The sequence below is a fragment of the Oncorhynchus gorbuscha genome, linkage group LG22 (assembly GCF_021184085.1).
Source record: "Oncorhynchus gorbuscha isolate QuinsamMale2020 ecotype Even-year linkage group LG22, OgorEven_v1.0, whole genome shotgun sequence".
NCBI classification, from domain to species: domain Eukaryota; kingdom Metazoa; phylum Chordata; class Actinopteri; order Salmoniformes; family Salmonidae; genus Oncorhynchus; species Oncorhynchus gorbuscha.
The window spans coordinates 25,287,807-25,301,213 of record NC_060194.1 but is presented as its reverse complement, the minus strand read 5'-3'; the positions used below and the strand labels follow the sequence as shown (position 1 = coordinate 25,301,213).

Genomic DNA, 13,407 nt, shown 5'->3' with positions numbered 1-13,407 from the left:
AGACGGCACTCAACGAGCTGTATAGGGTCATAAACAAACAGGAAATTCTCATTCAGAAGCGGTGCTCCTAGTGGCCGGGGACTTTAATGCAGGGAAACTAAAATCTATTTGACCTAATTTCTCCTAACATGTTAACTGTGTCACGCCCTGATCTGTTTCACCTTTCCTTGTGATTGTCTCCACCCCCTCCAGGTGTCGCTGATTTTCCCAAGTGTAGTTATCCCTGTGTTTCTTGGCTCTCTGTGGCAGGTCGTCTTGTATGTTTCCAAGTCAACCAGCGGTTTTCCTCGTTCTTTTGCTTTTTGCATTTCTCCTTTTTCTAGTCCTCCCGGTTTTGACCCTTGCCTGTTTCTGGACTTTGTAACCCGCCTGCCTGACCATTCTGCCTGCCTTGACCACGAGCCGGTCTGCCACTCTGTACCTCCTGGACTCTGATCTGGTTTTGAACTTTTGCCTGTACACGACCATTCTCTTGCCTACTCCTTTTGTATTCATAAACATTGTAAGACTCCAACCATCTGTATCTGGGTCTCGCCTTGTGTCATAATAAAATGTGCAACCAGAGGAAGACAAAAAAAAACTTGAGACCACCGTTACTCCACAAACAGTGATGCGTACAACGCTCTCCCTCGCCCTCCATTTGGGAAATCTGACCATAACGCTCTCCTCCTGATTCCTGCTTACAAGCTAAAACTAAAGCAGGAAGTACCAGTGACTCACTCAACAAGGAAGTGGTCAGAGGACGCAGATGCTAAGCTACAGGACTGTTTTCCTAGGACAGACAGGAAAAAGTTTTGGGATTCTTCCGATGGCATGGAGGAATACACCACAACAGTCACTGGCTTCATCAATAAGTGCATTGATGACGTTGTCCCCAGTGACCGTACGTATGTACATACCCTAGCCAAAAGCCATGGATTACAGGCAACAGCGAAATAACTTCTCTGCCCGCTTCGAGGCAAGCAACACTGAAGCATGCATGAGAACATCAGATGTTCTGGATGACTGTGTGATCACGCTCTCCATAGCCGATGTGAGTAAGACCATTAAACTGGTTTAAACAACATTCACTAGGCCACAGGGCCAGACGGACTACCAGGATATGTACTCTGAGCATGCACTGACAAGTGTCATTTTATTTTTATTTTTTGTGTGTTTTTTTTGTTGTTGTTTTTTTAATTTGACCCCTTTTTCTCCCCAATTTCGTGGTATCCAATTGTTTAGTAGCTACTATCTTGTCCCATCGCTACAACTCCCGTACGGGCTCGGGAGAGATGAAGGTTGAAAGTCATGCGTCCTCCGATACACAACCCAACCAAGTCACACTGCTTCTTAACACAGCGCCGGAAGCCCAGAAGCCAGCCGCACTAATGCGTCGGAGGAAACACCGTGCACCTGGCAAACTTGGTTAGTGCGCACTGCGCCCGGCCCGCATGATTCCCCTACCGGCCAAAACCCTCCCTAACCCGGATGACACTAGGCCAATTGTGCGTCGCCCCACGGACCTCCCAGTCGCGGCCGGTTACGACAGAGCCTGGGCGCGAACCCAGAGTCTCTGGTGGCACTTAACCACTGCGCCACTCGGGAGACACAAGTGTCATTTTCAACCTGTCCCTAACCGAGTCTGTAATACCAACATGTTTCAAACAGACCACCATAGTCCCTGTGCCCAAGAACACAAAGGTAACGTGCCTGAATGACTTCTGATCCGTAGCACTCACGTCTGCAGCTATGTGCTGCTTTGAAAGGCTGGTCATGGCTCACATCAACACCATTATCCCAGAAACCCTAGACCCACTTCAATTTGCATACCGCCCCAACAGATCCACAGATGATGCAATTTCTATTGCACTCCACACTGTCCTTTCCCACCTTGACAAAAGGAACACCTACGTGAGAATGCTATTCATTGACTACAGCTAAGTGCTCAACACCATAGTGCCCTCAAAGCTCATCACTAACCTAAGGACCCTGGGACTAAACACCTCCATCTGCAACTGGATCCTGGACTTCCTAACGGCCGCCTCCAAGTGGTAAAGGTAGGTAACAACACATCTGCCATGCTGATCCTCAACACAGGGCCCCCTCAGGGGTGAGTACTCAGTCCCCTCCTGTACTGAGCACGACTCTAACACCATCATTAAGTTTGCCAATGACACAACAGTGGTTGGCCTGATCACAGGCAGCTTACAGGGAGGAGGTCAGAGACCTGGCAGTGTGGTGCCAGGATAACAACCTCTCCGTCAATGTGATCAAGACAAAGGAGATGATTGTGGACTACAGAAAAAGGAGGACCGAGCTTGTCCCCATTCTCATCAACGGGGCTGTAGAGGAGCAGGTTGAGAGCTTCAAGTTCCTTGGTGTCCACATCATCAACAAACTAACATGGTCCAAACACACCAAGACATTGGTGAAGAGGGCATGACAACCTATTCCACCTCAGGAGACTGAAAAGATTTGTCATGGGTCCTCAAATCCTCAAAAAGGTCTACAGCTGCACCATCAAGAGCACCCTAACTGGTTGCATCACTGCCTGGTATGGTAACTGCTCGACCTCCGACCGCAAGGCACGACAGAGAGTAGTGCGTATGGCTCAGTACATCAATGGGGCCAAGCTTCCTGCCATCCAATACCTCTGGACCAGGCGGTATCAGAGGAAAGCCGAAAATATTGCCAAGGACTCCAGCCACCCTAGTCATTGACTGTCCTCTCTGCTAGCACACGGCAAGCGGGACCGGAATGCCAAGTAGAGGTCAAAAAGGCTTCTTAACAGATTCTACCCCCACTCTTGAACAGTTAATGAAATGGCTACCTGGACTATTTGCATTGTCCCCATCCTACCCCCCATTTTTACGCTGCTGCTGCTACTCTTTGTTTATTATCCTTGCATAGTCACTTTGCCTCTACCTACATGTACATATTACCTCAATTACCTCAACTAACCGGTGCCCCAGCACATTGACTCTGTACATGAACCCCCTGTATTTTAGCCTCGCTACTGTTATTTTATTGTTGCGCCTTAATTATTTGTTATATTTCTCTTTTTCTTAAAACTGCATTGTTGGTTAAGGGCTTGTAAGTAAGCATTTCACTGTAAGGTTGTACCTGTTGTATTCGGATCATGTGAAAATAAAATGTAATTTAATTTTGAAGAGAGGATGTCATGTAGCCTACCTGTATATAATCACTATAGAGCATCTCTACTCAAAAGCATCTTCATGCAGTGTAAGGTGTAAAACAGTCAAATAACTTCCAAAGTGAGTGAAGCAAATACAATGGATAGATCAGTCGTCACTGTCAAACTACAGTATGATGACATTAACTCTTATTGTTTTTCATTGCCGATAAAATACATCACCTCTATAACAACATCATCTTGGCCTCTTGCCAACGGTTTACATCACACTTACAATTACTACTAATCAGCATAACCAAAATAACCTGTTGCCTTTTTACAATGGCAATGCCAGGAAACAAACAGATGAGGTAATTTCCTTTCTATCAAACCACCAACAATCTCTTCGATCTCAGACACAGATGCTCTAAACTGCACCAACAACAGTTTTAATCTCATCCCAGAAAACCAACTGACTGAACACAACACATCCCTTCAAACCTGTAAACGATGAATAAACAATCTAGAAAAGAAGAGTTTATCATTCTGGATAACTCAATGGATCCTCTCCTCTTTCTTTTGGGGAAACGTTTGCATACATAATACGCCTATTACAGTGAATGGATGACAGACAGATCATTCAATTGTAAGCATCAACAATAAGAACCTAAGTTAAAAATAAACAATGCTTTAGCTTGTCAAAAACAAGTGCAGAGGCTTGATGTTACAGGTGAAGGTAAGAAAAGGGCTCAACTCACCGATTCGGGTTGCCTTGGTTACGTCCCCCACACACCTGCGCATGGCCGTGACAAACGCAGCGTCCCCCGACACTGATGTCTTTGATGCTGTAGTAATACTGTCAACCACACAGAGAGGGAGCAACACCGTCAGAATATTGTAGCAGAACCAAAACAATCAGCTCGATTTGAAACACTACATATCAACCTCACCTAAACAAACCCAGCCATTGTCTGGCACCGCAGCTGATCTGAGTCACATTGGGTTAACTGGTTTTTAGTCATGGTCTCGGCCACAGACCCTCACTAGCATCATTTAAGATGCATTTATACAGGTTCAGTACCAGTCAAACGTTTGGACACACCTACTCATTCCAGGGTAACCAAAGAAGTAACCAAAGGAGTTAAATAAATCATCCAAACTATTTCATGTCTTCACTATTATTGTACAATGTAGAAAATAATACAAAATAAACCCTGGAATGAGTAGGTGTGTCCAAACGTTTGACTGGTACTCGTACACACACACTCCGGACATTGCTCGTCCTAATATTGATATATTTCTTAATTGCATTATTTTTTAATTGCATTTGTGTATATTGTTGTGAATGGTTAGATATTACTGCACTGTTGGAACTAGGAACACAAGCATTTGTGAGAATGCTATTCACAGTCTCACCCTGCGTGTGACAGTGGGGTCCCTCTGGGCCTTGGAGATGAGGTGCCCCAACAGAGTGCTGGTCCTGAGGAAGTGCAGGCGGATGTTCGTGGCTTTGGTGAAATCTCTCAGCACTGGAGAATAGCTGAAGTTCTTAGAGCCCGGGCGACCGTTGACCAGGGACACCACAATCTGGGACAACAACACAACATCACTCAGACAACAATATCCCCATCAATCTACAGAAGTAGTAGTCTTTGGGTACATTTCACAGGATTCAGCAATTCCCATTCCCAATTCAGTTTCTCACCTCTCCGTTCTCCAATGGGACAGTTTTAGAGTACTCTGTGGTGCAGATCTGGTCGTCATCTCCAACTATGCGTCCATTCGGTTGTTTGCCAAACCTCTCAATGCACTCCCTTTCAGAATCTGATATCAAGAATACAAAGAGTGGTCTGTCAAATACACAGGAGGTTGGTGGCCCCTTAATTGGAAGGAGGACGGGCTCATAGTAATGGATGGAACGGAATAAATGGAATGGTATCGAGCTCAAACACAATGTTTCCATGTGTTTTTAGACCATTCCATTGACTCCATTCCAGTCATTATTATGAGCTGTCCTCCTCTCAGCAGCCTCCTGTGGTCAAATACCATCATCTCTCTATCATGGGCCCACATTGACAGACCTTGGTGGTTATTTGTCTAAAATACTTTCTTCATCAAATTCTTCATCTGCATCTTTTTCCTCTGATCTTATCCATCACTATAAGAAGAAAAAAAGCATGTAGCCTTGTCTGAGTCAGAACGGCCCATAGGGCAGGAGTCTATATCCTGTTTCTGTAGCATGAGGCAGCTTGATGTACAAGTACACCCCCTGGAGAGGACGCTAGTCTATTGCAGGGCCTTGACTGTAACCCTGAATCGAAATTGGAATGTTGAACAGTGAAAAATCGCTGCCATTTTTATGAGGATACATCTACTGAATAACAAGAATTAAGACTATTTAATACATAGAGCCAGGAGTATATAAATCGTAGAGAGAGAGAAAATCCTAAAATGAAATTCAAAAGGAGAAATGAGACACAGCTGTTTCTGCTGGGAAGGTGTGTGTGCTCACACACATGCCTCACAGGGAAGGGACATGTCTTCACTTTGAGAGCAGGCTGGTGAGTCTGTGTAGGCCAGGGGGCGGTATATAGGAAAGACTAGGCCTACTCATAGATGCATCATAAGTCACTCATAAACCAAGCTTTTTGCACTCATGGTTAAGTATTAGTATTACAGCTCTGTAGAACAGCACGTTATGGGCTTCACAAATCTTTTACGAAGACATTTCGTCACAATATGACATTTTCATCTGTGTGGTAATGTTTGCCAGTTCCCTCTAGTCTGCATTCAGCAGCAACACATCTGAATTTCAAGGTATATGAAAAAAACATGTACTGGACGATAGGTCATCTTCATGTTCCAATAATGCTATTTTCAACTGTTTTAAACGTTTTCAAGTTAGGGCGGCAGGTAGCCTAGCCTGGGCCAGTAATCAAAAGGTTGCTGGTTCGAATCCCAGAGCCAACTAGGTGATAAATCTGCCGATGTGCCCTTGAGCAAAGTACTTAACCCTAATTGATCCTGTAAGGCTCTCTGGATAAGAGCGTCTGCTAAATGACTCAAACGTAAATGTCAGTCCCGCCCAACCAAGAGCCTTAAAAAGCACAAGCATAATACACAAATGTGTATACTGTGCACATGGTGTTAATTTGAAAATAAACAGCAACACTTACGAGCAAAGTACTGCCATGCAGCGTATGTTTTCCCATGGTCCAGGGAGCGCTCCAGGACCCACAGGTCGGGCCGCGGGGCGTTGGCAAACTTGATCAGGACGTAGGCCACATGGAAGAGCTGAAAACAAGATTAACACAAAGAGTACAGCAGTGTAACACAAAGGGCTACAAACAAGTTGTTAATGGATTCTGGCAGTAGAAGTTGTTGGTTCAAAACGCTGTGGTTTCCTGTGCCTTGGTCCACTAACACCAGCTCAGTCTTGGCAGACGGCTCAGCCTCAGACAATACTCCATTTCCTTTCACGTGAAGGCTAGAGCACAATCACTTCAACAACAATAATCTACCCGACCTGTACCTCCTTCGGCTAGCGAAAACCACCACAGCCTAATGCCCTGAAATCTGCTGGCTTAGCCGTTGGGCATTGGGTCAAGCGTTCTAATCAAATTCTGTGTCTGCTTTCCTTCCCTTTTAATAACAGTTGACTTGAAACTTGTACTTCTCATATCACAACCATGTGGCCCTCAAGTGCTCATATAGTATGGTACAGTAAAAGACAACCATTGGAAATGATAGAGGCTCAATGAGACCTGTGTTGAGAGTGGATGGAACTGCTGCAGGTGCTTCTGAAACACCCATCCTCCATGCCCTCTGGAGGGAGATTTCTCCTTTCAAAGAACACAGGCTTTACAAGAGCACCGGAAGATGATGATTGTTCCCCTGTGTACACTACCCTTTCTCTACGACCCTCATGGCTGTTTCCACACTCAATGTCCTCTCTCGCCATCATCATCATCAGGGCTCAATAGTGGGTTGCTTCAGTTCCATTACATAGAATTGAAAAGCTGCTTTTTTTTCAACAGTCAAAGCCATCTTTGTGGTGGTTGCCATGGAGCTTGCACGGCTCGGAAGTAGAACTTATGACATCAGACCACACAGAAGTGGCAATTGCAGTGTAAACAAACACACCTGACCGCCCCACCCTCACTTTTCTGCTTTTAAGACTGCAAGCTGACATTATTTCCAAAAGATTTCATTATTAGCAAAGATCCTAAAACATGAGAGAGAAACATAAAAGAGCATGAACACATGAGCTTGACACACTGCATGAAAACTGTATCAAACAAAGAACATGATCTTCAAAAAGAATGGCCCTGCTTTAAGACTGGCTGCTTTTGGCAAAGTTGAAAAGGATAAAGGCAGGCCCACACTAGTCGGGGATCCTTAGGAGTCTTCAAAACCCCAGCATGCTTTTGTGATTGGAGTTCAAGTTCTCCGTCTCCCCTTGTCTCTCCTTGCACGAGGAAGAGCTGTGCTAATAGTGATATCAAAGCAAAGCAAACTCTTGGCCGAGGGGTCTGAGACTTGTCAACCAGGCTCCACAATTAACTTGGAAGGATTGCATCCCCCCACCTTGAGAAATGACCAGTAGTTCATTTGGCTTTGATTGATCTGAGGATGGTTCAGGGGGTCAGATAGTATGTTGAGCCTGGTCTTGTCTTGCTAAGTCAACACACAAAAACCATTACAGAACACTCTAAGCAGCTGATCAAAACCTCTGCTTTCAACAAGAAGCCTAGATAAGTGTGCAAAGATCTAAGTTTAGAAGCCAAATGAATGAGTGGAAGTCTTCAATACAATGATTTGTGAGCAATCTTATAGCTCTTGTCTTAACCCCGTTGGTAAACAGCCTGTTCTGACCTCTATTGCTCATGGGAGTGTCTCAAAGCTAATCAGAGAACACTTCCACCCACTATTCTACAGGATGCACAAGGAACAAAAAAATATCATCTGAGATTCAAGAGTACACAAACAAAACATAGGCTGCATATTGTCAGACCTAAAAACAGACACAAGGCAAAGTCTTGGCTGAGAGCTGAGAGGTTGCTATCAATAGACTGGGTTTGTTGAAGAGGAAGGAGCAGGAAGATGTTTGTCCACACGCGTTGGGATGCGATGATGGTGGGACTGGGATGGGGGTGGGGGGGTGGCCAGAGACGTGCCGACTGGCATGTGGGCCTGTTTCAGATTCCTGCCATGCCGTCACATTTCTCCCCCCTCTCCCCCCATGTCACCATGCCAGGGCATGTCACTGCTTTCAGGAACCTGTCCCTGACAAGTGGCACACAACAGCGACAATCTTCTAGGCCAGAGGAACGCAGCTCACACATAAAACAGAGACCAAACAGATACATTTGTGAGATTAAAAAATATCCACCACAAACGGATTCTCTAGTAACTACTTATGAAATATCCCTAAAGTCCAAAAAAAATCACAAAATGTGGTAATCAAAAATAAAAAAGTGAACTCTGTCTTTGTACAGGTATAAAACATGGATTACTTCATAGAATAAAAGCAAATCCTGTCTGTGGATTGGCATCAGGGTTGGGCTCAATTCAGAATTTTGGAATTGAATCACGGAATCAGTAGGCTATTAAACAAACATATATCGCTACAGAAATAAGGCCGATCCTGCTTCTGTTTGAATGTTTGTTAATGTTAATAGCCTACGGAATCAATAGGCTATTAAACAAACGTTCAAACAGAAGCAGGATCGGTCTTATTTCTGTAGCAACATGGTCTAGGAAAAGGCATCAATTCAACAGCACACTGATGTGTTTCAGAACCGTGGACAGCGACCGCTATCCAACGTGGGAGAAACGCATGTTATAAAATAATATTATTTTTTTATTAGTGTTGAACCATTGTTCTTACGTAATATAACCCTATACAACTTCAGTAGCACGTGTCTTAGTGATGGAATGTGCCATCCCCATGACCTCCACAATGGATTAGTCCACTAAGACTGGCATGAATCAGACAGGTGTCTTAGTGATGGACTGTGCCATCCCCATGACCTCCACAATGGATTAGTCCACTAAGACTGGCATGAATCAGACAGGTGTCTTAGTGATGGACTGTGCCATCCCCATGACCTCCACAATGGATTAGTCCACTAAGACTGGCATGAATCAGACAGGTGTCTTAGTGATGGACTGTGCCATCCCCATGACCTCCACAATGGATTAGTCCACTAAGACTGGCATGAATCAGACAGGTGTCTTAGTGATGGACTGTGCCATCCCCATGACCTCCACAATGGATTAGTCCACTAAGACTGGCATGAATCAGACAGGTGTCTTAGTGATGGACTGTGCCATCCCCATGACCTCCACAATGGATTAGTCCACTAAGACTGGAATGAATCAGACAGGTGTCTTGTACTAAAGAAATCTCGGTCGACCAACAGCCTATCAACCAAACAATCAAACAGTCAACCAATGAGGTATAAAGAAGTCAAGTCTGACCGTTGTTTTTTTTTAATCATCTACTCACGTTCGCATATGCCAATTCATGGACTGTCTATAAACGGGTTGCATCCGGTTTTGACAGACCAACATCGCATTTGTGTCATCACGTCATCCAAAAACATGGCAGACATTGGGTGAATATCAAATGTTAATGGGTGATGAAGAAAAAAAAACTGCCTCAGCAACAATTATTTGAATTATTATGTATTTTTGGTGCACAAAGATGACAACTAAAGTGTTTTATTAGGAATTTTCTAATCTGACTTCTCTATGTGATCATCTATGGAAATAGTTTTTCTGAGCCAGGCATCACTTAAACTGCAATACCTGTATATATCAATGATGATGCTCTTACTGCGGGCGATTCCCTGATCCACCTCTACGCAGACGACACCATTGTATACACTTTCGGCCCGTCATTGGACACTGTGCTATCTAACCTCCAATCGAGCTTCAATGCCATACAACACTCCTTCCGTGGCCTCCAACTGCACTTAAACGCTAGTAAAACCAAATGCATGCTTTTCAACCGATCGCTGCCTGCACCCGCATGCCCGACTAGCATCACCACACTGGATGGCTCCAACCTTGAATATGTGAACACCTATAAGTACCTAGGTGTCTGGCTAGACTGCAAACTCTCCTTCCAGACTCATATCAAACATCTCCAATCGAAAATCAAATCAAGAATCGGCTTTCTATTCCGCAACAAAGCCTCCTTCACTCACGCTGCCAAGCTTACCCTAGTAAAACTGACTATCCTACCGATCCTCGACTTCGGCGACATCATCTACAAAATTGCTTCCAACACTCTACTCAGCAAACTGGATGCAGTTTATCACAGTGCCATCCGTTTTGTCACTAAAGCACCTTATACTACCCACCACTGCGACTTGTATGCTCTAGTCGGCTGGCCCTCGCTACATATTCGTCGCCAGACCCACTGGCTTCAGGTCATCTACAAGGCCATGCTAGGCAAAGCTCCGCCTTATCTCAGCTCACTGGTCACGATGGCAACACCCATCCGTAGCACGCGCTCCAACAGGTGTATCTCATTGATCATCCCTAAAGCCAACACCTCATTCGGCCGCCTTTCGTTCCAGTACTCTGCTGCCTGTGACTGGAACGAATTGCAAAAATCGCTGAAGTTGGAGACTTTTATCTCCCTCACCAACTTCAAACATCAGCTAGCTAAGCAGCTAACCGATCGCTGCAACTGTACATAATCTATTGGTAAATAGCACACCCATTTTCACCTACCTCATCCCCACAGTTTTTATTTATTTACTTTTCTGCTCTTTTGCACACCAATATCTCTACCTGTACATGATCATCTGATCATTTATCACTCCAGTGTTAATCTGCAATATTGTAATTATTCGCCTACCTCCTCATGCCTTTTGCACACATTGTATATAGACTCCCCTTTTTTTCTCTGTGTTATTGACTTGTTAATTGTTTACTCCATGTGTAACTCTGTGTTGTCTGTTCACACTGCTATGCTTTATCTTGGCCAGGTCGCAGTTGCAAATGAGAACCTGTTCTCAACTAGCCTACCTGGTTAAATAAAGGTGAAAAAAAATAATAATAAAAAATAAAAAAAATACAGAAGCAAGACTGTAGGGGCAGTTGAAACCGTGCTTCTAGAGCGGAACCCTGGCCCCTTGCATTCAACCAGAGAGGAAGAGGCGAAGCGAGAGGGGAAACTCAGTCCAAAATCTGTCTCCTCCAGCATGTGGTGTTTTTTTGTTTTACACCCACCAAACAATCAGGTTTTGTTTTGAGGTCAATGAGAGAGTGTTGAATTTAGTTTTTAAAAAACACTATGGTTTATTTGTAACATGAGACTAATTTGATATAATAGAAGTTTCGTAAGGCTTAGGTTGTGACGAGTGTACTGATATAAGTAGGACACGTGACATCCCGCCAACGTTAATAAAAAACACTTTATATTGGAGATGCGTTTGGGGTTGTGCCTGTTGTTCACAGGCCTATCTGCCCTCTCAATGGCTAGAATTGTCCCACCTGATCTCACCTCCTCCCAATGAGGTCATGTATTTCCATTGTTAGAGTGGCCACTCAAACATCTGGTCAATCAATATGATGGATAATCTGTGATTCATTCGATTCAAACTGGCCACACCCCAAAAGATATAGAATTTGAATATGAGTTTGAGTGACGGGATGTAGAATTTAACTCAGTGCAATTCAAAGAAATTCCACTCAGTCATAGAACATTTTCATTTCATTAAATCTGACAGGACACATTTCCAGATACCAAAGAATATATCACTTTTCTCTGTAAACAATGTTCATATACTCTTTTAACCTTAGTGCTTAGAATAGCAAATTATATTTCCACCAACCATGTAATTTGCTTTGCTTCTTTTTGAAGGCCTCGGGGTCAACTTGAGGATGTTATGCATTCTGAAAAAAGTGATTCATGAAATATAATAACTTTGAAAAATTGCATACAGGTTTTGCTTTACTTGATCATTTAAGGGGTTTGCCCTGAAAATCAACTGTTCCAACAATAGTTTAGATGCATGTACAGTACCAGTCAAAATTGTATTTTTACTATTTTCTACATTGTAGAATAATAGTGAAGACATCAACATTATGAAATAACACATTTGGAATCATGTAGCAACCAAAAAAATTGTTAAACAAATCTAAATATATTTGAGATGGAATCATGTAGTAACCAAAAATATATTTTAGATTTTAGATTCTTCAAAGTAACCACCCTTTCCCTTGATGGCACACTCTTTGCATTCTCTCGACCATGTTCATGAGGAATGCTTTTCCAACAGTCTTGAAGGAGTTCCCACATATGCTGAGCACTTGTTAACGGCTTGTCCTTCACTCTGCAGTCCAACTCATCTCAAACCATCTCAATTGGTTGAGGTCGGGTGATTGTGGAGGCCAGGTCATCTGATGCAGCACCATCACTCTCCTTCTTGGTCAAATAGCCCTTACACAGCCTGGAGGTGTCGTTGAAGTCATTGTCAACTAACATCAAGGCGGTGGCCCGTTCCTGTAGGTTCATGCTCTACAACATCCGCAGAGTACGACCCTGCCTCACACAGGAAGCGGCGCAGGTCCTAATCCAGGCACTTGTCATCTCCCGTCTGGATTACTGCAACTCGCTGTTGGCTGGGCTCCCTGCCTGTGCCATTAAACCCCTACAACTCATCCAGAACGCCGCAGCCCGTCTAGTGTTCAACCTTCCCAAGTTCTCTCACGTCACCCCGCTCCTCCGCTCTCTCCACTGGCTTCCAGTTGAAGCTCGCATCCGCTACAAGACCATGGTGCTTGCCTACGGAGCTGTGAGGGGAACGGCACCTCAGTACCTCCAGGCTCTGATCAGGCCCTACACCCAAATAAGGGCACTGCGTTCATCCACCTCTGGCCTGCTCGCCTCCCTACCACTGAGGAAGTACAGTTCCCGCTCAGCCCAGTCAAAACTGTTCGCTGCTCTGGCTCCCCAATGGTGGAACAAACTCCCTCACGACGCCAGGACAGCGGAGTCAATCACCACCTTCCGGAGACACCTGAAACCCCACCTCTTTAAGGAATACCTAGGATAGGATAAAGTAATCCTTCTCACCCCCCCCCCCCCCTTAAAATATTCCACTGTTCCACTGGATGTCATAAGGTGAATGCACCAATTTGTAAGTCGCTCTGGATAAGAGCGTCTGCTAAATGACTTAAATGTAAATGTAATGTAAAAATTGTCTTGTTGAAAAACAAATGATAGTCCCACGAAGTGCAAACCAGATGGGATAGCATACCGCTACAGAATG

General features: G+C 44.3%; 1 protein-coding gene across 5 annotated transcripts in view; it reads right to left on the bottom strand.

Annotated features, from left to right (window-relative positions):
• Window positions 1-13,407, bottom strand: part of LOC124010172 (laminin subunit alpha-3-like) — a 117,136-nt gene that overhangs the window by 79,923 nt on the left and 23,806 nt on the right. For all 5 annotated transcript variants that reach the window (XM_046322565.1, XM_046322562.1, XM_046322564.1 and 2 more), the window contains 4 exons: window positions 6,292-6,409; window positions 4,821-4,939; window positions 4,532-4,702; window positions 3,874-3,971 (listed from right to left, as the gene is read on the bottom strand). In XM_046322565.1, coding sequence (XP_046178521.1) covers window positions 3,874-3,971; window positions 4,532-4,702; window positions 4,821-4,939; window positions 6,292-6,409 — 506 coding nt within the window. The remainder of the gene's footprint in view (window positions 1-3,873; window positions 3,972-4,531; window positions 4,703-4,820; window positions 4,940-6,291; window positions 6,410-13,407) is intronic.